The sequence below is a fragment of the Trachurus trachurus genome (genome assembly GCF_905171665.1).
Source record: "Trachurus trachurus genome assembly, chromosome: 15".
In the NCBI taxonomy this organism is placed as follows: domain Eukaryota; kingdom Metazoa; phylum Chordata; class Actinopteri; order Carangiformes; family Carangidae; genus Trachurus; species Trachurus trachurus.
The window spans coordinates 18870420-18898028 of record NC_139906.1 but is presented as its reverse complement, the minus strand read 5'-3'; the positions used below and the strand labels follow the sequence as shown (position 1 = coordinate 18898028).

Below are 27609 nucleotides of genomic sequence, written 5' to 3'. Positions count from 1 at the left end.
ACGGGGAAATTTGAAGAATTTCTCACTGTGGTCTGACTAAACTCTGACTGCACGTCTGAAACAAGCCTCAAAGCTTTTTCAGATATTAAGAACTGAGAGGCTAATTGCCATAAACTGTTGCACACTCTGTCTCATAATGCAATGACAGGCCTCTCGAATGAAAGTATTGTTGAAGTGAAACATAAAATGGGATTTCAGTTTTGCTCAGACGCCCTCTTCATATTTGGATTAAACCAAAATTGACTTGGTGATTAAATTAAATTCCTTAGAGGCATTTTTATTTGCCAATCACTTTTCATTACTTTGTTTATTTACATTATTTACAGATTCATTAAGTGGCTGTTTAAGAATGCAGCAAACTTTCCTGTCAGTTACCAGTGCAACTTTTAATACGTGTTTTTCCACTATTATAGGCACCTATAGAGATCGAACAACTTGCTTGCTGCAGGGCAAGCACATTAATTGCACCATGTCTACGGTTCTGTGAAGAACTAAAACAAACCTTATAACCTGACTTCTATCTTCCCAAGTGCTCGAAATCAGAGTGGGAGGGGGCGGCAGAGGCAACAAGTGCCCCAATGCTTTATACAGCAGGTGCTTGGGTGGAGGAAAATGAAGCTTCAAACAGGAAAGTGATGGTGGCAAAGTGTTGTTGAACTCCAGAGAAACACTCAACAAAAAGCACCAACTTTGAACACCAGAGTCATAAAATGCCTATTTTCTGCTTCCTGTTCTGTGGAAGTACCTCACACCAACCTGAGGTGCATAATGCATATTTAACCAACTTCTTCTTCTGCCTACTTAAATTGAATATGTAACACTCGTAAGGCTTTGAACAATGCATACACTGTGTTGCTGGACCTCACCAGAGGACTCCTGCTGTTAAAAAGCCACTAGCAGGCGTGTTAGAAAGAGCTGCATGTTGATTTTACCTGTTTGTATTCACAATTCATTTACCTACAAGATTTGACTTAATTTATTTTTACTTTTAAAACTAAACTTTTTAAAAACACATTCCACTTCTACGTCTATCGCCTACTGTTGCAGCTAAATTCACTAACGTCCTACTGTAGATTGGACTTAATGTCAAAGAGTAGATTTACTGTAGTTTGAATTGAGAATTAATCAAAACAGAAATCTTAATAAAAATATAACAAAGTATATACATTTGTCAATACACAAGCTTTTTCTAACTTTTTGTGCTGACATATGAAATGCAGCATTTAAACAAAAGATGACCATTTTATGGATCTTAAATGAACTGTCCAAAAGTCAAGAGCAGTCAAGGTGTACTTTTCTTCTTTTTTTTAAAATTCTAGTGCCTGTCTTAAGGAGGACTACATAAGCTAGTGACATGCTACTGTAGGAGCTTCAGCAATAGAACAATTAACTAACTAGTTTGTATATGAAAAGGAAATGTAGCTTAAGTGACACCTGCATTTATGGGAAAGATACCAGCTGATAGGTTAGAAATGCTGTTCAAGAGTGCACATTTGATGACTGTGATGCTCGTACATTGATGTGATATTCAAGGAAAAACTGAAAGACAGCTCTTCCTCAGGAGACTGATAATGTCAATGCAAGATGTGATAAGACTATGTAAAGACCAGTCCATCAAGAATTACATAGAGAGGGACATTAAAGCAGGGCTGCAGAGCATAAAGCCTCCATTCAAAGATGAATACAGGTATGAGAGTTCAGTGGTGCAAAAAACCGTAAGTGCTGGTTTACTGACATTGTAGGAAAAAAATGATATGGTCAGATGAGTCATCCTCCACCATTTTCTCCACTAGTGGGTGAGAGTATGTGTGGTACACTAAGAAAAAGGTCCAGGCCTGAATGCTTTATCAATACAGTGAGGAGACCCAGTTGTTCTGTTATGTGTGGGAGGGGGGAGTTCACTGGCATGGTTCAGGTCCACATGTCACTAATCAATACAAAGGTCCTCTGAGTAGTCAACAACTATGGGAGATTTTCAACCAATGTGTTGACAGCGCACTCCACCACCACCATCAAAACACCATATCTCCAGATCAGAGACCTGTAGCAGCGCCGGCACTCTGCACTGAAGCTGTTCTGGCAGCACGGAGTGGACAAACACCTTACTAAAACACTTAATGTTGGTTTTTCCATTAATTTGTCACCCGTCTGTATTCCCTCTGGTAAAACCAACAGTGCCTGCTCCTCTTTGTTTGTCCCCTTTCCATAAACCAAGATGAACAACGAGAGAGGACAAAGGAAAAAGCAGAGACAGCCAAAGGTGACTCACTGACTTCCTGCTCCCAGAGGACACCTCTACAGCAAAGAGATGATTTCTATTAGACGATGAGCCACTCTGAATCCACAAACAGTGGAGCCAATTATATGCACTTCTTACAAGAGTTGGAGGAAAAACAAGTGAGGCAGTGTCAGGCAGCATGGCAATTAAACCCACACAGGGGCTATGTTTCCTCGTCTTGCTGGCCCACCACTCAAACACTGGGTTCTACAGTACGTCTGATCAAACACAAGAAATATTTCTCAAATATTATTACAACCGGAAAGACGCATTCAAGACAGAACAAAGGAATTATAGTAATACGTACATTGTCCTTGTTATATACATAGATATATATATAGCACAACAGAGATCAACAAGACAAATGCAGCTCACAAACCTGACTAGAGCAACAACAAGGTATTTGTCTATTGATGATGAAGGGACGTGGAAGAGGAAAATGTTAACATTTATTTGGTGTTATGTTTAAGGTCGCCACTCGTTCCTAAGGGAAATAATCACTTCTTTGGTGGCTTAATGTGTTTTCCGTCTTAACTAGCTGGTTGCTACCTTGGTCTGGTGCAGGAATATCAGATATACCATCACTGAAAACAGCTACAACAAGGTTGATGAGAGCCATCAGAGTGAACCAAAACATGAAAATCTGCTAGTAAAGCTAAAACAATAAACTCAACGATGCTAAAATGCTCCTAGAGCATGATGGGAACTGCTAATGGTGGGTGATGATTCTTGTAGGGTTTTTAATTTCACTTTAGGCACAAAACTCCGATCCATTGTTAATAAAAAAACACTAATGAGTTCAGATTCAATTATCGGTAGAAATAACAATGTTGGTCCATTTTAATTAAATTAGTGAACGCTGCTTTAATTTGGCACCCCGTATGTCAGTCAAGGTAGACTGTCGAGTCACTCGGAGAGACGCTGAAACGACATCTCCAGCATGTCAGTGGATTTTTCTAAAAACCACATAATCTCTTTGCAGATTTAGCAGACAGATATCCTATTAGAAGCATGCCAAGTGAGTATTCCATGTTAAGTGGTGGTCCTCATAATCAAGACAGGAGACGACTGGAGCCCTGATTAAATCTGACAAGGCTTCAAATCAGCTCAGCTTTAAAAATGCCCCGAAGCTTTGTGCATTCATAGTCTTGCTTACTGTGTGCCAGATATATAAGGGCCAGCGAGGAAACAGATGAACTTATCATGTGTGGATGCTGTTTTCTTTTTTTTTTTTTCTCATGAGCCTATAATGATCTTTATATTAACTAATACAGCATCTGTTCACAGTTCTTTCACATTTAAACTGAAACCAGACATTGTAGGTTCCACAAAACACACGCTTGTTAATTCAGTCAATACTGCTGATTCCCTTTTCACTGAACATGAGAGGTTTTGCAGGAGGAAGCATTTTGACCAGGGTCTGGTCCAATATGAGCCCCCAACTGCTGGTAGGCCCATCTGCTCCCAGAATAAGTCATACCTATAAGCATGTGTAATGATGGAATATCCCAAAACATACAGTTTATTTCTGCAGGTTTAAATCATTTTTGGCTTTAAAACCTGCAGAGAATGAATTAATAAGTAGCAGCGGGGAATTGGACACAATGAGCTTGGTACAAAAAGGTACAGGTATACTGAGAATAGGGTTACACAATAAAGGCCTGTGTAATTGGACAATGTGTCATTCTGTAGTGCTGCCAAATGACTGAGAAGTGCATCTGTGTGGGCAGCTTGTAAATCCCAACCATTGTTTGTCAAACAATCTTTTACATTAGCCACTTGTTTACTAGCCAGTTACAAAGCCGGACAAAGGAAGTGATACATATTTTTTTTGGAAACGGTCCTCCTTTAACCGTGACAGACGTCCTTTTAAAAATCCTGCTGACTTGATCAGAACCTCAGTTCTCATTGACATCTAAACAACAACAAAAATGTTTCTTATGCCCCTGTGATGGTTTTTGATTCGTTGTGGTGATGCTGCAGACTGCACAGCAGATCCAAGTACGACTTTGAGGCTGCTCTTTATTGTCACAATTACAGGATCCTTTTGGGGCGGCATCACAATAATTTCATTAGTCTCTGATTGACTGGTGTGCCATGTCTCCTGGTGTGCATCATGCCTGCCTTCCTGCTCCTACGCTGTTGAATATCCTTTACTGCCAAATGCCTTTTCTGACTTGTTAATGATTTCAGTTCTTCACATTTGAATCACAGCAATAAAACCAGCATCCGTATTTCATCTCAAAGTGATCTGACTGTCCCTTTTCTGTCATTTATTCATTTCATTTTTTCCAAGTTTTCTTTAAAGCTCCACAACTTTTAATTGCAAATAAGATCATCATTGTCTCAGAGCCAACAGACTGGGGTTGTCTCAAGTTTACCAGAGGACAATGGAACACCTGTGCAAAGACCAACGGTCCTGAGCCAACACAAAGATGAGCTACATCTAACAGAGGCATTAGAAACACTTTATTTTCCATTTGGATGAAATATGAAAGGCTCCTTAGTGCAAGTGCACCAAAAAGAAAATGAGCAATTTGCTTGAAAGAGGCTATGATCTAACTGTTATATTCCTGTTTTTATGCTCTCAATGGCAGTGCTAACATCTGGCACACAAAAGGAACTATTTAGTCGATAAAACATCTGGCAAATCTGGAATGAGACTCGCTACTGATTCAAATCTCAGCCTTTTTAAAACAGGAGAAAAGTTGATCAACATTTTCCAAAACTGACACTGAACAAGAGAATAGAATCTGAGTTTTTCTGTATTTGCATTTCAAAAATCATGAAGAGGAACTTCATAATATTCTCTGCAACACACTGTAGCGGCGTGCAGCTGTCCCTACACATTTACACAGTGAATATACACACCTGGAGAGTACTGAGCTCTATCCAAGGCCACACTGTGAAATGCCACTTGGATCTTTCTCGTTTAACTCTTTGACGTATTAAACACCCATTAGACTTTCACACCTTATTTACTGTGCTGAATAAAACCTTAAATGAGACGTACCTCATTGTGGGTCTGCGTTTGTCCAACGAGGATCAGTATGTTGGAGCAGATTATAGATAAGCAGAAGTTGAGCAGGATGATGGATCGTTCAGAGCGAATATATCTAAAGAGAAACCAGAAAAAAACAAACCCAATCAGTGCATTTCTTCATATTGTACCTGCAAAGACCTACAACATTATGTCGTCATGTGGCTGAAGCCCTTACCTCCACAGCACAGCGTAGATCACTGCCAACGTGATCAAGGCGAGGCAAGACAGACCACAGCCAACTATCAATGTCACAGATGGGACCCCTGAGTAGTCCATGGTCTGTGGAGGAGACAGAGCAAGACAACCCAGTCAGTAGGAGGTTGGATGTGGTTCATGCAGAACAGTTAATCACTATTGTTGCCCAGAGAGGGAACCAATCAAACCTCTGCCAATCTGAAAACTCCACGGTGGCTGTCCTTAATGTACTGTGTGCGTGTTGAGGTGTGTGCGTGGGCTTCAAGGATGTTATAGAGAGCACAGATACGTTCCAAAAAAAAAACTTTCCACCTCTCAGTGCTGGAAATTATATGACAAAAGGATGAATGGACACTGAAGCAAAGACACTGAATTTGTTTCTGATTCTTACTTTCTTCTTTGTTGTTTTTCTCCTGTCACATTTGAAATCATGTATCTGGCCAATCACAGGCCTGCAATCCAGAGCCACTTTTACAAACCAGTGTAGCTCAGACAAAACATACACTTGATGTGAATCATCATCATCATAAAAAAAAGCACTTCCATCATGTCCAAGTCAATGTTTGTCATTCTGCTGTTGAATGCTTCAGGGCCTGATAGAAGCAGGAAATAGATTTTTTGGGTGATATCTCAATTCCTGCTAATGCAGAGGCCACAGTGTAAGTACCCTATGTTCTCACTGTTAATTACTTTATCTTCTCATGAAATTACAGGCTTCTGGTTCCCTTACAGGAGGCTAATTTCATTCAGGTGTAAGAAAGCACAGCTACAGTAGAGAACCTGCTACATTCCCCTGATGACAGATACATAAAGAAAAAAAAAACACCATGGTAATGTTGAATATGAAACTTTTTTTTTACCCTTTAACCTGAGCAACATTGTGCATTTGATGGATGAGAAGAAGAGACACTGACACAAGCATCAGCATGCACACACCCTCAGGCGTGCAGGAGCGCACAGAGTTATCTAAATCTATGTGCAAACTAGAAAATATCCCCCACAATCTCCCTTACCGCTGAATTACTATTTAACAGGATTAGCACACCAAAGATTCAATTTCCATTCGCACCAACACACACACACACACGGATACACACACACATACGGATACACACACACATACAGATACACATACACACTCAGGCAGCGTTTCTCCTTTACATTAGCCTATAAAACCCACACTGAATAACAGATCAATAGCCTACTTACTATTTCTCTTGGTTGCTGAGCCAAAATGGCGAAGGTAGATACACGATCACATAAGCATTTTGTATGGGATGCATCTGTGAGCACCGTTTTACATCCTTTTCTGGACCAGGCTCCCCAAGAATCGTTCCTGCAAGAAGGCAAGAGGCAATTAGAGGTTTTAGTTCCAGCGGTGGCACGACTTCACACAGGACTTATCGGCATCGCATCGTGCCTTGGAAAGGAACAAAAAAAAAAAAAAAAAAAAAAAAAATCATTATATATCTTAATCGACAGCTATAGATCCATATAGGTTTTTACACAAAAGCGATATATTTGTATAAAAAATAGCGTATAGACACATCGACACGGCTGTCGTGTGGCTGCACGCAGCATTTCAGCTGGAGCAGAGATGGAGAGGCAGAGACACGGAGGAGGAGGAGGGGGGACGAGGGGGGGACGCACGGAGCTGTCCAAGCAGACCAGTGCTGATTGATTCGCCATACGCACACAAATACCAACAACTGATATCAAAACACCATCATCCCCTCTCTCAACACCCCCCTCTCTGTCACATAATGCTTAGAGATCGGAGCGGTTCATATTTACCTGCATGTCTTCCTGCGTGATTTCCTATTCCTTTAGATTATCCCCCCCCTCCCTCCCCCCAAAAACGACTGTATTCCTCCTTTTTCTTTCCTCACAATGCCCCTGTTATCCTGCCTTTTTTCCCTCCTTCCTCCTTTTCGCTTGATTTTTCCCCCTCAGCTGTTTTAATTAGCAGCTTTTGAATGCTTCCTTAGGGGGATTTTCACCCTGGAAACGGTGGACAGCATCAGACTGATACTCTGTTCCTCTCTGCTGGCGTGAGAGGGGGAGGCTGATACAATGAAAAAATCAACGCACGCTGTCGCAGGATCTGTTTATTGTCCTGCAGGTCTGATGATATAGCGGGAATAAATGATGTTTTGGGGTGATTCCTGAAAACCATTTTTTAGAGAAGAGTTGTCGCTCCTCGGTGTGGAACCGCTTTAGAAAGAAAAAAAACACTGCAGAACTAATACCACCCCGCGGAAGCAGCGCGAATGGTTGCAGCCAGTTCCCCACTTCACACCACTAGTAGGTGAAATGAAAGGAGCGCCTCTCTTCCATTTGTCATTCGCTCCCACTCGTTTTTTCTTTCTGCACAAGAATCATCCTTATTGATTATATATCTCAGGTGAAACTTTGACACCACAAATTGATCAGGATCGTGATCGGAGCGCAGCCTTTTTATTCTCCTTTTTTTTTTTTTTTGCCGCAACACATGATGTGATATTAAGATTCGTGGCACAAACGCTTCCAGCAAGCACCTGTTGTCCTGTAAGACACCTTACTGTCTTCCTATTCCCTTCATCCCTGCTCATTTCAAAACAAACAAGATTCATACCTCTGATTTAGCGCGATATAAAGCTCATAGCAGTTGATTTGTGGGGCCAAGCGGCCTCTTGCTGTGTGAGGCAATCCTGCTTTGTCATTTGATCAATATGGCAGCAATATTTATCATTCCTGGAAGGGGAACTGTGGAGCCAGTTTGCAAATGTCCAACCAGGGCCAACCACAACTCTGGGCTGTCTGTGCACAGTCATAAAACAATAAAAGAAGCTTAACCATATTTCCTTGCCCCCTCCATCTCCTGTTTCTTAACTGAGCTTTGACTGTTTTGTGCATATAACTGATGCATGTTTTTGCTTTGCATGCACTGCAGCCAGCATATATCTTACAGTGGGGCACACTCACGATGCTTCAGCAAATTACAAATGAAAAACAGCTCATTAGGAAAAATGCCATTAGTATAAATATGAACTAAGGAAAGTAAATGCAGTGTAAAAAGTAGCCGTTAATATGCAGTCATTACAGAGGTAACCTTACAAAGCCCATTACCTCTGAAGGTGGTAGAGGAAATATTAGTCAGGAGAAACTGCTGGACTCCTGAATCACATCAGATTCAGAATATAATGGATTTGCAGTTCTGCTGACCAAATATTTCAAGGATTTATCCAACAGCTTCATATAGGAAGGTTCAAACACTGACATTTCACAATAATGAATAAAAGTAAAGTCTGCAGCAAACAGGTGCTCACAGGTGTGAGGTATTGATCTACATTGAACAATATGGATACTACAAGAGCCTCCATTAATGTTTTAGATGGCATTGTAATGTTAGAAATGTTCTGCAACAATTTATACTTGATGGTAATTTTGCATTTATTTAGTTTCCCCTTAGAAGCCAAATGAAAGCAATAAGTATATATAGAGAGAACAGCTGGCAGTCACAAGGGTGGCTACAATGAGGCACCTGTGGGCGCAATAAAGACCCCCAGTTTAGTAGCACAATAGGAGCATGGTTAACTGGGAAAGGACTGCTAACATAAAGCTTTACAGGACTGTATGACCTCCAGTCACTGATAAAGAAAAAAAACATGTTGCAGCTCAAAGCAATGCACTGATTGTTGGAGTTTTAGTTTTTAGTGGCTACACCTGCAGGAGCAGAAAATGGTGCAGAATTAAGCTTCACTCTAAGCGATATTTTGGTCTGTTATTTTTTATGCAGATTCTTGTTAGTAGATGTGTCTGACTAGCTTGTGAGCTTCCAGTTCTGAACGTAGATTAAAATTGTTTTTTGCCAGAAAAAACAACTGCTGTTCACTGAGCCTGAGCCAAGTAAGAAGCTGCAGGCTGTAGCTACGTTCTTTAAAACTACAGCTACTAGGGAGGACGGCCATGACAGGAAACAACATTTAATTGTGCCATGGCTTCAAAAGGTTTATAAAAAATAAAAAAAGGGAAAACACCATTTCATAGTGGCCATGCTGAGGTCTCTGGGTGACATAGCCTACAAGAGTCCCGTCCTTCACACAGCTGCCCACTTGAGATCACTCTTCACTGTGGTGCTGCTGCTGCACTCTCAAAACATGACTGTTAAACCCTCTCACCGACACACATTTCTTGTTGTGACATGACTGATGGCACGTGTGATGCCTGTACTTCTTGATAACACTGCAATGAATCCAGCGCTCCCCCAGTGAGGATCCAGTCTACAACATGATGATCTGTTTCTAACTTTTCTGACTTGTTAGATGTTTGCCTCTCGCCTGTGCCTGTGGGAGATGCTGACAGGAGAACATCCCAGACTGGGGATTTATGAACGCCATGTTTGATGTGTTGTCTGACCTTATCGGGGGAAGGAGCAGGGGGGGGGGCTTGGTGGCCCTAGAATATAAAATATCCCCGGGAGAAAGTGTCAGTGTTGATGTTAACCACTGTGAGACTGATGGCATGACTGTTATGATTGTTGACCACTTCCCAACCTTGCCGTGATGGATTTGACAAGTTTTTGTTCAAACTTCCTGGATCGAGATTTGTGACAGAATTTGATCGTGCCCCAATTTTAACATATTTCCATGTCAAGATAAGTGACAGTGTGGAGTGACATAGAAAGTCAACAAAGCTTGAGGCGCATCCAGTATTTAAAGCTATGCGTCTAACTGAAGCAGGGGTAGGCACTAGGCAGAGACTAAAAATCTATTGGGTTTGTGTTCCTTGCTTAACTTTGACAGATTGAGTTCCTCCAGCCATAGAGATCTTATTACTAAACCCATAACTTATCCAAATATCAGAGAAGTGGCCTTTAGAGTCAAACAGTGGAGCTCTGTAACCTCATGAAGACGATGGCGCGGCTTTATAGACTAAATGACCAGACTGGGTTGGAACCTCTCAGCCTGCATTGTCCTCACACATCAGTCATTACTGAAAAAAAAAACAAAAAGAAAAAACTGATTTGCTCACCACATAGTTTCCCTGGGATGAGGGATAACCATTCAAAAACCTCTTTAAATTCCTGGCATGCCCACATTAGATTATCCAGACACTGGGCTGGAGGCTTAGAGAGTGTGCACTTCAAGCAATTTTATAAAGTCTTGAAAGACTGACACACAATGACAGGCGGAGGAGGGTGGGGGCAATGCTGGGAAAATATTCCATCCATCTTGGATCTCTTGATGACGGGCAATTTATATTAGCTTGCGGGCCACGCTGTGTGCGTTAACTGAATAAAAAGGAGAGTGTCTATTTTTATGTAGCAAGGAAGATCTTATTAATCCTGAGTGGGACAAACGCTTTGAAAAGGAGTGACACAATAGTGGCAGTTCAAGCAGAGTCTCAGAGGTTTACATGTGATTTACCACAATTCACATGGAATGTTCCCTCACACAAACACACTCCTGCTGTCAGCTACTAAATGTTTAGTGGACGTCACGAGTCCATGCTGGAGCAAAGCTTGGAATTATTGTAAAAATCACTTGCATTGTGCTTCTGCTTCCCGGCGACATTGTTTCTCACTAAAGCAGAGATCACTGTGAAGTGGACAACCAGAGGTCCTGATTGAAAACAAACTCAGTCCACCAGAAACAAAGAGTGCAGGGCTCTCGTCGTTATCTTCTCATCTGCAGTGTGGGCAGATTCCATTCAAAACTGAGCAAAAAACAATAAAAGGGTCCCTGGGACTCAATCTGATTAAATCCGTGGAGCAAACGTTTCTGTTCGAGCGTCTATGATGTGAAAAAGTTTGACAACTGCTAACCCCAGATATGAAAATGTCAAAGAGGCTTGACGTCAAAGGAAGGAACCCATTAGAGATCTCTCTCAACAGAATTACAAAGATGGAAGTTCAAGTGAAAGATAAATCTGAGGAGATGCAAATTCTCAGTATTATTATCACCAGCTGCAGGTGAATCTACTGTTTACACAACTTGTCAAACTTCTTAAGCAGCTTTAAACTTCAGCAGTAGATTAAAAGAATCAAAGTGGAGACAATTGTTGTTATTAATTATAATGTGACTCCAGCTTCACACGCATAGCATTAAAATGACATTAATAATTCACAAATAAATGTTCATGAATAAAATACACTTCTCTCTTTCTCTATTCTAACATTAATGCGCTGTACATTACTGTGTGTAATGTTTATACTGAAATCCCCCTGACTTGTCACAGGGTGTAACGTTATGTGTAAAACCAGGTCAGGGGTGGCTGCAGAACTCGGCCGCTCAGTTTCAATTGTGTGAGTCCACATAAAGTGTAGTGACTTCTAACCAATGTAATATGTGACTGCACTTCAGAGTCGGACTGGATTCTTGTTTCTGCTTAAACTAGGAGATACAGCTCGCAGCAGAGGTTTCTCCTGGTTGTTAGGCTTTGCCTCAGTCTGCAGTGTTTAGTGCGGCCTGTTTGGCTCAGATCCAGGATCTCCAGATGTTTCTAGAACCTAAAACTGCGACAGCTGCTTCACCTGCCTTGGCATGTAAATGATTAACAGGCTCTCATTCCACTGGTAACAGTATGAACTGTATAGCACTAGATAATCTGAGATACAACAACTGCATTTAGGTATTTCATTAGTAAACGAAGCATTGCAACCTTTTTCAATTATAAACTAAGGTACGGTAAGACAAAGGTTTGAAAATTAAAAGTTTCTTTGTTTTTAATCAGCAGGCTTTCTTCTGTTATGAAATTATCTTTCAATAGTTTGTTGTTGTTATTGTCCACTCATTTAAGAAGACTTTATAATATTTACGACTTGTATTATTTAAAACACTACAATTAAACACATCAGTAAACTACTTAGCCCTGCATGGTGTCTGAGCCGTACATTGTTATTTAATTCAATTTACCCTGGTAGAAACTGTGTGACTTTAAAAGGAACAATTATTCAATCTGCAGAGTCACAGCACATTGTTTCCAACTGCAGCTATGACAAATGTATTACACATGTTTGGCCATAAAGATATGGATCTGTTTGGTTACTGTGCAAACGCAATGTGACATAATTTATTACCTCCACATTGCTTTGCAGAGGGAGCAATGAGATTAAATAAGGGGAAATAAATCTGGGAAAAGTGAAAATGAGGTGCAGTAAACGCAGCAGTCGGTGAAAATCCTGGGTTTGAAAGATGTTTCAAGGAAGGGTTGAGATGCTGTTAATCCTGATGTGGCAAGCAGTTTCAGGATCTACAGTACAGGTCCTCAGTGGTGGAGGTTGTCCCTTTCAGCTTAACGTCTGGCCTCAACAAGACTCTGCTGGATTATCAACAAGGGAATGCTAAAACATCTGTGATTATAGAGTCGGAAAAGACGATCATATGGCTTTCCACATGCTGCTTTACAAAGATTCAGAGGATTTAAAAATCATCTAATTGCAGGAGAATGCCAAAAGGAAAGAGCTGGCTTGTAATGTCATCCTGTAATTTTCTTCTTCTACAAGTTTAGTGGCAGTGTGGAATAACCAAAGAGCTGGGATTTATACAAGTGATTACAGCGCTGAAAATGAGATTAATTAATCTTTCGGAGCCATTTAAAGAACAACGAGTACTGAGCTCAGACAGGCTGGAATCTTATCAGGTTTCAACACACGCTGGACTCACAATAACACAACATTTTTATGACATTTTGATGAAATGTTTAGGTATTAGATGTAATATTTACATTCAATTAGCAGCAAGGTGTCCATAGTTAACAATGCTATTTGCTATTGTTATGCTATTAATTGGGTTGATGGATGATGTGGCTAATTTCACCTTGACTTTAGGCTCCTCTGGACAACTTCAATGAGTCACATACAGTAGAAGATCATTCAAAGTCTGATCTTTTCCTAAACAAACTAGTTCTGTTGCCTAAAGCTGACCGAAAACTGAATAATAAGTCAGTGTATATGCATGAGTATCAGCATTTGATTTCACATGGGAGTCGAAGCTCAGTCCCCCTGGGTCTTGTTCCTGATGGTGTTTAATAAGGTGTATGGCACTTCATTATTAAACAGCACCTTGCAACAGTTTTTGTAGTATTTCCTGTAAAGTAACAAGATGCTCAGGGAGCCATTGGGTGTCCCATGCCGGTGTAAATATCCGAATAGCTGCCTTGGTGCTGTTTTCATCTGGGTGCAAGCAGGACTGGATTTTTTTTTAAATTTCTGAACACAACAGGTCAGATTACTGACCTAGAAATCACTTGGTTGCATTTCATTTTTCCCCTGGCACAGTAGTGGGATATTGGTAATTTCAGGCTTGTTTGAAAGATGAAAATATTGACATTTTGAAAGAGTAATAAAAGTGCATGCATCTGGCCTGTTTACATTTGGTGCTGTGGAGCTAGAGTAAATGAAAAACATATTTTGGCTCTCTGGATGCTCCAGTATTTTTTTTTGTTATTTTTGTCCACAACACAGAGTTGCATATCAGCGCATTTATTTATATTTTTCTCTTATCATCTCTTTACTGCAATTAATTACATTTTTACATTAAAATTTTTTAGTTTAGACTTTAATTGCGATTGTTATAAAAAACAATGAAAAGGGAGCGCTGAGTGGCGCAGTAGGTTGAGCCGCAGCCCTTTCCTGCGTGTCATTCCCCCTCTCTGCCTCCTCATTTCCTGTCTCTCTCGACTGTACAAATAAAGGCATGAAAAAGCCCCAAAATGCACTTGAAAAACAATGAAAAACAGTTAACCAACTCATGACAGTGTAAAAACAAGGAAGCATCCAGTAAAAGGTGGCCACTGAGGTGCTGCAGACTCTTCTACAGTTCTCTGAGGTCCGCAGTGAGTCAAAACATGACGATCCCAGGACACACATGTCATTAAACTGACAGCAGCAGCAGCAATGACAGGTGAGTAATTTTGCTTATTTTACTTGCAAAGAATAAGAAAATTACTTGGGAAGTAATTATGCTGTCAAGACTGATTTCTGTTCCAATATCTGAAATGAAAAATATGTTCTTTTTCTTCTTTTTAATATCGCAAATTATCAGTGGCGGAAGATTTACTGAGATCCTTTACTTATGCAATATCTACAAATGACATAATTTAAAAGTTCTGGATTCATCATTGAACTTTCTAAAAGTATGAAATGTAAAGGCAAAATGTATTCAAATATATGGAAAACAAAAGTGGTTATGCAAGTAACCTTGCAGAAATGAGCGTATAATATTATACAAACAGTACCATATGCAATTATGGATCATGCAGTCAAAAACAAACACACAATTATTATTATTTTTTCCCCTCATACCAGCTACTCAAAGCTGAGAAAGAACTGCCCAGTGTTATGCAAAGTCACTGTTTTTCTGAGTTGTTTTGGAAGCTGATTTTCACTCAATAAAGTAATTGTAATACATCTAATTTTAAAACCAAACTTTAATTTATTAGAAAACAATTAATATAATGTACACGATAAACCTCTGCAGGGTCTGTAATTGATTCAAACCACCCTTTTGCTAAATAACATTTTTTCGAGTTTTGCAGTTAAGATTTAATAGCATCTTATACAAAATTCCCCCAGTCATTTTTCTCAGCAGAAAAACAGGCCAAGCATAGATGCACAGTCCCGACGCATATGTGCATGTGTGTTTGTATGCATGTATGTATGGATTATATCATGATGAACAGTATGTTCTCTTCCTTGTGTTGTCACATAAGAATATTTATGCCACCCCTGTGGTGAAAATAAAACAGCAGAGACTCAGGTGTGGCAGCTGCCTCAGCCTCGCAGCTTCACTGTAGTTGCCTCCAGCGTTCGGCTCAGTTCTCTCTCTCTCATGTTCTGTGTCTGGACCACAACGAGTCAGTGCGACGGCAAACACAAAGGACACAGCTCTCCACTTGTGAACAACATTTTCATTCTGCTAATTGTTACAGTGAGCACTCTCATTTGGTTTGAGCCAACATGGCTGACAGATGGTTTATTACCCCCTCAATGAGTCCTGAGAGTGGCTGCTACTCTGTAATAGGACGAGCCAACTGTTTGAAATGAACAAGATAATCATACCATGGAGGCATTCAGTGGTGCTCTGATTAAAACTGACTTAGTGTAAAACAGGAAAAATGCTGATATTAAACACTTGGTATGTGAAAGTCAGAGAAAGAGAATGGAGCACAGTTGTCCCAGTTGTATCTTTGCTGTTCAAAAATAGACCAGTTGCCCTCAAATACCATGATAGAGGACAGACCATGCACAATTCACATGCTAGTTCAAAGTTAGCTGTTGCCAAAGCTAGTTCACCCACAGCCGTTGTTAGGCTTCCCATAAATACAGCAAAACCGAAACAAAACATATATATAATACATCTCCTCGACTCATTCAACTTCACATGAAATCAATGAATAAGTGTATAACACAGAATAGACCTTGACTATCTATTTCAATAGGCAGGACTGTGTTATAAGAAGCCACGCTGTAATATCTTGTTAATAGCAGAATATGAAGTTGTAAAGGTAAAGACTCTAGTTCTGGTTGCTAGTGGCAACAACGAGTAGCTTTTAATAACACAGGTCCTTGAGTTGGGTTTTAAAAAAAAGAAGAAAAAAAACACACACACACACACAAATCGACCACTGGGGGAAGCAAACATGCCTTGAGCAGCTACTGTACTTTGTCAGAAATGCAACAGAAGGAGAGCAACTCCCTGTGTCTGTTTACAGCACACCCAAACAAAGCACGAGAGGCTTCAGCACATTGTCGTCTGACACCACATGTGTTCTCACACATTAGTGCACGTGACATGCAAAGCACCAGCGTTTGTCTTCTGCACCTGCTCCAGTGCACACACATGCATCGTCCCCTGTCAGTCCTCTGCATGGGTACACAATTTGAATCCCACACAGGGAGAGTGACCCTTCCACTAACAATTAAAACTGCTATATGGAGACAATTACATAAGGCAAATACATAATAGATATTGCTCAAAAACCGCTGGGTATAAAAAGTAACACAAGTAGGGTTTGCTATAATCAAAATTTTAAGGCTTATATCTCATAAATCATTTATAGCGATTAGCTATTATTCCCATTTTTGGGTGTGATTAGCGAACACTCGCTTCCCAGCTGAGGCAGCAAACAGGCTTTACTCCAACACGGCAACAAAAGCTGACTTTCTCTGGGAGGAAATGCTCCAACAACTTTGGTTTTTAACGAGTGACACCATAACAAGAACATTGCTGTCAAATGTTAACTCTGCAAAAAACAAAAATCATTCCACTGCAAACAAGGTGACAAGCATCACAACTCCAGACTCTGGCAAAAACAAGCCAAACTTCAAAGGTTATGCATCAGGCAGCCGAGTCAAGTTTAAGAAAAGTATTAATGAGGTGTGTAAATGTGTCGGGTGTGGACAGATTAATGAGTACATGCTACAGTACAGTACCACATGATCCGATACAAGAACTTTCTCGATGCTCAAATGTTGTTGTCAGTGGTCTTTATTTATCTCCCCGATCATGTTATATAATTCTGCAGTATTTATGACTGCTGGACTGCTTAAGCACCTCGAGCAGGAGACTGTCTGGCCTGTTTGTATCTCTGGAAGATTCCTTATTAACATTCAGAGGAGAAATAGGTCTGCTGAAACCAACACATACTACTAATTTGTCCTTCATTTAATATTCCATATAGGGGAGCTGAGCCGTACGCACGTACGTATGTCCATAACTGTGCTATAGGAGTGAATGTATGACTCATGAGTGACTCATATCGAGCTGAGGGTCTGGGCGAAACCATGACAACATCCAGTGAACTCGGTGACACAGAGGACTCCACAAACTGAATTACCACTGGTTCCAATCAACACATATGCAAAAAAACATCATCCAGTGTGCTGCATTTAGAGCTCAGCTTTTGCAGACAGAAAAGGGATAATGCACATCACTCTAATTTCAGAACATAAATGCCACAACATTTGGGCAAAACAATATTATTACCTTTATGTTAAGTTACAAAAATAAAGTGCATGCCCACTTACATTATGCTGCTGTCCCACAGTGCACAGTATGGGTGCATTGTTCCCTGGAGGGCAGAGAAAGAACAAAGAGGTTTGCTAAATTATGATGACAATTGATCATCATTATCATCCCAATCATTATAAACCAACTGCATATTTGTCATGCTATGTAGATGTTGGAAATGAAATTCATGGATCACATAGAAACCATCATTTGAAGTGTATATTACCCAATCACGCATACACACACACATACACACCCATTCAGACTAACATACATTTTATATCCAAGAAGAATGAAAGAAAGGCCTGGATCATAAAAGGGTTTGTCCTTGTAATTATCTGACTGCAGTGCACGCTCCTGATACCCGGGTGCTTGCAAATTAATTATCGAGCCAATTAACTGCCATTGTGTGCTGGCTAATGGGAGATAATATGTGCACTGGTCATTGTCATAGAACAGCCAGTCAACAGATAAAGAACTCTTTTTTTTTGGCAGTGCCGAGAGGGCAACCTTTCATCTTTTATGGCGAAACTGACATGAAAAGCAATGTTCAAGGGTGAAAAGATGATTTTTTTTATTTGGTGTTGTCAGTATGAAGATGTCAGACAGGACAGGAGTGACTGCGGTGCTTACATTTGCCAGGTGAGCCAATTCAATCTCCATGTGGGACTCCGTCACCCTGGGCTCGGGTCTCACAGTCACAGCGATGACCTTGGAGTTCACAACTGTGTGGTTCCTGAGTCAAACAGAGACGCCAAAATAAAATGTTAGAAAAACAAATCTAATATCTTGGATGTTGTTCACACATGTCAAACATGGAACAACCTATTTCGCTCTGAGACCGTGTGGTAAAGCAGAGGCTCCTCTTTCATACATCAACTTAGCTATGTTAGCATCCTAAATGTTAAATTCAATATATTTTTTATTTTGTGTAAAGATGCATTAACACTTTAGGATTAGATTTGAATGCAGACTCAGTACTGTAAGTCTCACATGGGATCGGAACGTTAGTACAAAAAACTTGGGGTTTCTGAGAAGATTTTGTGCACATATTTTGAATTAAACTTCCCCTCCGTTGGTTAATGTGGTTATCTAAAATGTGTGGTGCAAGTTCAAATTAATTCTTAAACTAGCTTCTTCTTAGTCTGATGTGTTTTCTCTTGTGCTGAATGCTAACCCTAACATCACACGCTCAATAACAGGCAGGTTTAAAGGGGCTGTCCATTAGATGTCAAAGCAGCTGTATGGGATGCTTGCCACTTGTTCAAAACATCCAAGCAGACCTGGAATCAGAGAGTGCAAATCAAAGGCTCACCTGAACTGAACGCGACTGTCTCTTTATATCCTACGCTTTTTAAAACCTGGCAGTCGAGTCCTGCTTCAGAAACCATCTCCTGCTATTGTGTGGTTGACAGAATATTCTTATTAGAAGCTGAAATCCATGAGCACTTACAACAAGGAAGAAAACTGTCAACCTCATAAAGGGAGTAGAGGTGAGACTGCAGCAGCCCCCGTGTCCTAAAGGCACCACTTGAGCTGAGAACATTTTCTTTGGGACTTTTTCATGTGATATGAGTCAGTTTTTTGAACTTATTCTAAACTGGAAATCAATAAGGAGGTTCTTCAATTCCCCACACTGAGTGCACTGAGACACTCCTGACATTTACTGGCATGAAAGTTACTTTCTTATTTGAAGCTTCGCAAGCCTAAAATCTGGCAAATGGATGCTCAGTTATCCACCAAGAGAGAGTGAGCTTCGCATGTACACAGAGTACTGCTGCTCCACCTGCGACAGCTGGCCCGGCCAATCCTGGGCTGACCGCTCCGTCCTTGGGACATTTGTGCCAGGGACTTGTTGATTGGTGTCTGACAGGTGTTTGTTTGGGACATCCCACTGCTTTTTCCAAGCACTAATGTCATCATCAAATAACTATATATGCCAGATTACAGTAACATTTTTCTTTTTCTAAAACTAGAGTTCTTGAAAATGCATTGAAAAGAGCAGCCCTTCGTTAGCAGTAATGACCAAATAAGAAGAATTACCAACTGAAAGAAATCTCAAAATTGTCAGCTTTATATGAAGGTTTAAAAAATACAACAATGGCAGCATAGCAATTAGAGTTTGTCTTTGTTCCTGTGTGAAACTTTTAATTTCATGCCTTTACAGTACAGTGGAGTGTTTCAGAGACACAGGAGGCAGGCACAGTCTGCTTTAAAAACTTGATCTACAGTACTATTTTGAATAAAAATGGACACCTCTGCTGCTTCCAAAGATTAAATCAGTCTCATATTTCTTCTTGCCAGCAGACCAGAAAATACAGACAAGATAATATACTGTGCTTACTTTGGTGAAGGCAGCATGAGTCCAAGAGTCTTGTAAAGAACTGTTCCTAAAATGAAGACTGGTGATCCTTCCATATCTAAAGGAGAAAATAAAGCATTAATTAACACGATTGTCAAACATTTTCTTATAGTGTTATTGGACATTGTTACCAGATTTTATGTTAAAAAATAAATATTCAAAATGTTCTTACTTATATATTTGATTCTTTCCAGTTTTTATTCCAATAACATGGCATTCATAATTCATGGCAGTTGTAATTGAGAGTAACACTTGGCTTACGTAAACTTGCAAGTCTGTGGTGCCAATACATTATCTGCCAATAACACTTTGACAAATAAAGATTTTTTTTGACAAACAGTACTTTCTGCAACTTTTTGCAACAGACTTTGTCGACTCCAGAGAGAGAAGTGCTAAAGTCTTCTATAGAATCAGCGTCTTACATTGTCCAAATTAGAGTGGCTGGGATTAGGAGCATGGCACAGATTCCAAATCAATCCCTTGTTTTGTTATCTTTGATATATTCCAGATAAGACTGATCACACCAATTAACCAAATTGTCTGGCTCTGGATATACAGTGGCAACTGGCGCTGTGTGAAAGGATGCTGAGTCGATGGAAAACTCAGTGACCGAACAAGCACAGGCAAGCAAAGTGGCTTTGTTCAAAGGCTTGTAGCATTTCCTCACTTTTTCCAAAAACGAGAAGTGGTGTAGCATAAAATATTTAAGTAAAAGACCTACTGCACAAGATTGATGTGCCTGTGTGAACGTCTTATTGTTTTCAAAGCAATTCACCTCAAATCATTCAGCTTTTGCTGAGATGTCAAGATTTTTATTTTCTGTTCCTCAGCAGCGACCACTGAATCCATCCTAATGCATTCACTATGCATTCATCTACAACAGCTTCCTCTGCAGATGCTGAAATGTTTCTGCTGATTTTAAACAGAAATGAACTTCACACGTAGCCTATATTTTACGATAAATAATGTTTGCATGTGAAGTCTGCTCATGTGACTCAGAGCTGTGAGGAGAGATGTGTCTGAGTAGAAGCATGACGGCTCTGTGAAATATATTCAGTCACATACCTGCTGACTGGGAAACAAAGAGGCCCTTTGGGATGACTACTTTATCTTCAGAGTTTCTGGCCCAGTCAACCATGCCTTTACGACCCTTCATGGGGAAGTTGATGTCAGTCATCACAGACACTGCAGGAAGTCTCTGGATGCTGGCCACTGTGGAATTCAAACAAACAGACCAATGAAGAAATATATTGGATGATCAATACACTTGGGAGTATTTATAAGTCAGCAGATGGTCACATGGGGAATCATCCCAGACACATTTATGAAAGGGCACCCTGTAATGAAAACATCTGTCACATGAGAATAATGAATTTTCTTGTTTATTTATTTATTTATTCTTTCTTTTTTGCATCTCATTATCTATGTGTTTCCATGCTAAGTTATTTTGTTTAATGCAAAATACCACTAAATAGAAAAGACTAACAAGACAACTTTGATTTCAGCTGTCAACATTTTGAGAAACAGTAGAAACTGGAAGCTAGCCTGGCTCTGCCAACAATTGAAATTCTTGTCAAGCAACAGTCATTAGTGAGTTTTTAAGTTTTTTGTCTTTGTCTTTATAATACAGGAAGTTATAGCACGCCCTCTCAGCTTTGTCTTCATGGTAGATTGTCAGTGGATCGCTATGGGGAATGGCCAGATTAGCCACAGCTAGCTTGTTAGCATTAAGGCCAATACAAGAACAGAACAGCTGTTGACAGATGTTGGTGAGTAAAGGAATTAAGTTTGATGTGTAACTAATAAATGTTTCTATAGGGAAATGTTTGTGAGCCTATTTAGGCTAAACAGCTGATAATGCTATGTAGCATTAGCAACACTGATGCATTTGAGTCAAGTTTGGAAAGGATACTAAATGAGTGTTTTCGTCACAGTAAGATTCCAGGTTTGTAACAGTTGGAAAGTTTCCCTCTGCTGCTCTAGCTACACTCAGTTTACGCTCTAAAAGTCTTCTGACAGAGCTTTTTTTTTGCTAGCTGTGAATTCTCCACAGAGGTATAGTCTACTTCACTCTTTTAAGACACAATCTGTGATCCAAATATTAATAAAGGAGTGGTCCTGTGACCTAAATTCAAAACAGCCTGCCATGTCACCTCTGCCAAACTGAGCATCTCTAAACAACATCTAGCAATGTATGAATGCATTTAGTTTCAACTCCTAGTACTTTTATCTTTTCAAATAAAATTGTGTATGTGGACATACAGTATATGTCAAAGAATGAATAAGAAATTGGACTCTTTAAGCATCCATGTACACATTTACCACTCTGTGGACCATCAGTGCTTCCACTGGCATATGACAGCTGCTAGACAAGTAATCTCCTTAATCACTCTTTCCCCTTCTCACCTCCCTGATGAGGTGCCATAAAAGGCCAGTCCATACACTAAGGCAATGACAAGGAAAACACACAGGATCAGCTGAAAAGGCCTCAGCATTACAAGGGGAGGATAAAGCTGTACTGTTCTCTACCTGGTATCACATCCCATCCCAGTCAGGTGGTGCTTCAGTGAGGGGAATCTGAGGCTAATCCTACTATTGATGCACAAGCTCCATTGTTCCTTGTGCTCTGCCAGTAATACAATTTGAATCCTGGAAAGGCTCCATGTTTTGAGTGAAATCTGTGACGGTGAAGGTGTGTCTTCTGTGATCAAGTGGCGGGCTTGAAATCACAGAGCGCCACGAGACCCGCCATTTGCAAAGACGCCTGTTCACAACAGCACCAGATGCTGGGAGCAGCAGTGGGCAGTGTGCGTGTGTGTGTGTGCGTGTTAGTGTTGATAGCTTTAGTCAAAAGGCACGCTGTGACACACAACAGGGTGCTAGGGAGGCTGTCTTTCAGAGTTCTGGGTAATTCTGCAGGTAAATGGGGCTTTGCACTTGCCTGATGGAGCCAGACAGCAAAAATAAATAAATGAAGCGATCGTTTAGCATTGTGATGCTTCTGAACACCGATTAAGTGCACTGAGAAAATTCTGTATACGGCTCATTTTCATAAGAGGGAATCATAGCGATGCTGATTACATCTGAATGTGTTCATGAGAAGCTCAGCATTAACTTAACTGCTGAAGTCAGACAACATAAACATTTTGCACAAAACATTAATCAATGAGCATTTGCAGCCATTTTGTGTGTGCGTGACTGCAATTAATCACGATTAAAGTCAAAACATTCTCTCGACCATGAAGTGTAGCCTCACAACAGACAGCTAGAACAAAGGTGTCAAAAGTGCATGATGTATTCCACCTTCAAAGTGGTGTTTAATTTAATTTCTAACATGTCCCGAGCTTCACTTTGTCCTCCAAGTATTTGCCTGCAAGGAGAGAGAGCGAGTTGCCAGAGTGGAGAGCCTTTTGCAATCAAGGTTATTTGACTAAAAGTAGGAGGACAGAGGACGATGCACTGGTGACAGCCAGTATTTATCTAAGTGTCAGGAGGCTGCCATAAATTAGTGACGAAATAATGCCGCAATATCTTACTCAGCCAGATGCTCCCCACTTGGATTCCACCGATGGATCCACAAAACTTTCCATTCCTTTAATCAAAAGCCACAGCACCAGGCTCTGTAGTGTGAGCTGAAATAACTGTGTGACTGGCAACTAAAGCTTGTGTTGGTCCAAGGGTAAAATAATTAGTCATGTATTATCAAAAACAGAAACTGGTATATGGAGTCATTTTCCAAATACAGGATGTGCATTAAAAATGTGTGAAATTTTGTCACATTTTACTTCAATTCGCTTGTTTTTTCTGGCCACATATAGTCTTTCTCGCAGCAAAATTGAATAAAACATGGACAGCAGCAATTTCTTCTGACATTTACAACATACAGGTAATGCATGTAGTCGTTTCGTGCACTAAAGAAAATTCTCCCAACAAGACCTTTAATATTTTTCCACCAGCATCCACTGAGTATTTTTGGTTGATTCTAGCCAGAGGCAGCTCATTACTGCTACATACTTCTAATAACTACTCAAAAAGCCAAACAGCCCCTCAGTCTCCGTGCTAAGATTTTCGAAAAAAAAAAAAAAAAAAAACTCCTTGAGAAATCTGCTTGCTTCGGTTTCCGCATCACCAAAATGGTAATGATGCTGCATTTCCCCAGCATTATTTACTCAGGTTCATGTGAGTTCCTAAAGAATTTGATGGAAAATAATGTGGACTTTATTCCCCCTTATTACTTAATGTATAAACCTCACAGCAGTACTTTGATGGCCTAAAATTATGTTGAAGATTCATGCTCAGTCCCTTTCTGTGAGCTACTAAAGAAGAGGAAATAATAAAAAGTTCCTCTGACTACACATTAATCCTGTTAATGGGGTGAAAACGTACAGGGTGCTACATACCACTGTTAGAGATGAGAAGGCACTAAAACTTCCAACTTTAAACTTCAGAGATTTACCAATTTTGTGAATTCTGAATTAGTTTTATGAGTAATACTGAAGATCACTTATAACCAAGGTACATGGAGCAATCAGGAAGTTATTTCAGTCACGCCTGGAGAGTTGTAACAGGCAAAAAGACAACTGGAGGCTTTTTTTGTTCTTAATGAACTTCTTAACTTCTTAATGATAGGATCAAGGACTATTTAACTACTGAATGCACATGTTCTCTCACCGAACGCAGCTGGTGATTATAATGTATTGATGCGATTTGCTGTTATTGTTTTAGCTGTTTTTATGTTTGTTTTGTTGATGTTTAAATGTGGATGTACTGTGCTGCTTTCTTGGCCAGGACCCCCTTGCAAAAGAGATTCTGAATCTCAATGGGATTATTCCTGGTTAAATAAAGGTTAAAAAAAAAAAAAAAAAAAAAAAAAAAAAAAATGAATGACTAATCAAACCTAAAGGAATAATCTGAAATGCTCAGACTCAAATCTGAGCCTGAAACCTTAAATCTTATAGGATCAATATTGAATATGTCAGTTTTTAATGTATTCTAGTGCATGAAAGTTTTGCCACAGACTTAAAATATGCTGAAAATATGAGTTTCCTCATCACATAAATAAGAGTCGTTTGTGAAAAGACCTGGTAGTGAAACAGAGTTCACTCCTCTGATGATTCTCTGTGTTGTAGCCCACTTATTAAAAATCACTAATATATAATAGCACAATATTTTACAGGCATCCAGAGTTTTCCATTATTTCAGTGCAAACATACAAATAAATGTGCATGTTATCTGTCACAATTTGCATTTTGTCTTCTATTATTTGTGTCAAGATTACACGGTTGTTGTTATACAGTGATGGGAAAGAGTTTCCAATTCAGTCAAATCAATTTTCAAATTGATGCCTCATTAAATGCAGCATCGCACACAACAATATGTCATTACTGTGATGGAAATAAGCATGAGGTTGTGTTCTCTGTGGGGTACTGCTTGTGTCAAATTTCTGCAAGTTAATTTTCATATTATATAAAATCAACTGAAACCAATGAAATGAAAAAAAATCTACTAAAATGTGAAAATGATGTAATGCAAAGAGAACAGCCAACAAGTAAAACATGCAATGACTCATATAGAGCTATGTTGCATCATTGCTCCATGTTTTAAAAAACAAAACAAAAGGTTCTGTCACATTGGACGGTCTTAATCCATGGTTCCACATATTTGAGCGTAGGCAACAGAGTCATACGGCTGACGTATAGAATAAAAGTCAAACTACACTGCAGTTCAAGCAATTTGTACAAGTCAGGACAAAACATTTCACCGACAACGACAACTTGAAGTGTGCTTCGCAGTATAGACTGTATATTGTCTATAAAGCAAGGGTCATGTGTTAATGGCCTTTTCAAGCATTAAGAGTAGGCCAGTGCCAGTGAGATTGGATGACAACCATTAGGCCAAATTGGAGGACGTGTATAAATAGAGGAAGGGCACAGAAGTATTATAACATCTGTGAAAGAAGTCATTAATGCCTTCTTGGAATTACGAAATGCATTCAAGTCTTATTTCTAAGTGTCCATTACTTAATTTGCCTCTCATGGTGTTTCATAATGGTATTTTGATGGCCGCATTCATTGCGCCATGTTTTGTATGCTATTCCGTGGGCTACCGACAGTATTCATCATTATGGAAATCATATACCATAAACTGAGTGCTTGCTAGAACTGGGTCAAATGTTAGCTATTGTAAAGAATACGAGGAAGATACTTCCCTCCATCGGAGGAATTGCCTACCAGCTCCGCTGTACACGCTCTCATTCGCTAGCATGAATAAATCAAGACCACAGTTCTATTATTCCATTCCAGTAAGACACCATTTATGGCTGAGTAAGAAATGAAATGCCACAGAGACCTCAGATCATCCAAGAAGCTGTGCGACAGAAGCTAAAAGAACCCATGAGAACATTAGGGAAGAGAAATATTGCTCATATCCAGAGACTTTCTTTTTTCAAAGATGGGGAGTTATAATCTGGACCACAATCAGTGGCGCAGAAAAAAAGCTCATTACAGCTGCAAAGAATAACTTGTAATTTCACTTCCAATTGTATAGCCTTTTATCAGACACTCTGACAATATTTTTTCCATGACTGCTAATCTCCCAAGAAACTGACAAGCATCTTTTTTTTATGCTGCTGCACTTCTACCCAACATGCTTTAGGGAATGCTGCTAATCACATCTTTCTGAAAGGACTGCAATACTGTGCAACACAACACATTCAGATGTGCCATACATTTTAAAAGCATTGATGAATATAAAGTGTCTAATAAACAAGAACCACTTTTTTGCTCCTTAAATTCCTTTAAAAACATACCTTTCAAATTGTATTTAACTGTAATTAATTTAAAATATAAAATACTACTAGAATACAAAATATCTTGAACTTTTTCTTAGCTCTAGTTAAGAGGAGCTCTCTTCTCATAAGGGTTTCTCCACCGCACGCTCTTGATATTGGATTGGGTGTTAAGTGTTTTCATAGGAATTTAGCACATTAAGACCACAAGCTCAGTTTTAATTAACATTATTGATTTGCAGTAATTTTACTCCCCCACCCTCACCACGCGCCATTTATCCCAAATTAATGATGGTGGGGAAATTGACACGAAGAGTCAGCAGAGCACAGGGATTATGTGTCCATGTCAAGCAGAAATAAATGGTAAAACAAGGTCAGGGAGGTAAAGTGGGCTGATTCTTACCCAAGTTCCCAGTCATCAAATAGGCATTGTGAAAATCCTTCATGCCCAGTCCAACGATGTGGATGAATTCCTCTATGACCTGCATGAGCTCCACTGCTCCCGGATAGATCTGGACAAGATTAAAAAAGAAACGAGACACTTTCAATTTCAACATTGCTGCCATGACATGATTTCACAAATGCAGCAGAGAATGGTATTACTGGGAGGATAGATGTGTGGGGCACCATAAACTAAAAAGCAGATCATTGTGAATACATATTAGAAAAACACCACAGATATAAAAGTTTTGAATAATGTTATGTAATTTCTACATCTGCTCAAGTGTATAAACTTGTAAAGTACATGAAAAGCTTTAAACTTATTATAGCTGAGGCAAAAATAAAGAAAACCTGGCGGAGGAAGAGAAATTTAGAAGTACTTTATTGTCCCTGAGGGGGGAATTTGCCTCAGGCAAAAGTGCAATACACAGCCAACAGATTAGATTGTTGGTTGGACAAAAAGCTATTTGAACATGCAGCCTTGAATTCTGGGGGAAATTTGATGGGCAC

At 39.8% G+C, this 27609-nt stretch overlaps 1 protein-coding gene across 1 annotated transcript in view; it reads right to left on the bottom strand.

The window, feature by feature from the left end:
- Positions 1–27609, bottom strand: part of adgrb3 (adhesion G protein-coupled receptor B3) — a 110860-nt gene that overhangs the window by 13663 nt on the left and 69588 nt on the right. The window contains exons 12-19 of the mRNA XM_083987937.1: positions 27062–27170; positions 20937–21083; positions 19854–19929; positions 18143–18245; positions 17527–17570; positions 6726–6852; positions 5497–5600; positions 5292–5394 (exon numbers count right to left, since the gene is read on the bottom strand). Coding sequence (XP_083844063.1) covers positions 5292–5394; positions 5497–5600; positions 6726–6852; positions 17527–17570; positions 18143–18245; positions 19854–19929; positions 20937–21083; positions 27062–27170 — 813 coding nt within the window. The remainder of the gene's footprint in view (positions 1–5291; positions 5395–5496; positions 5601–6725; positions 6853–17526; positions 17571–18142; positions 18246–19853; positions 19930–20936; positions 21084–27061; positions 27171–27609) is intronic.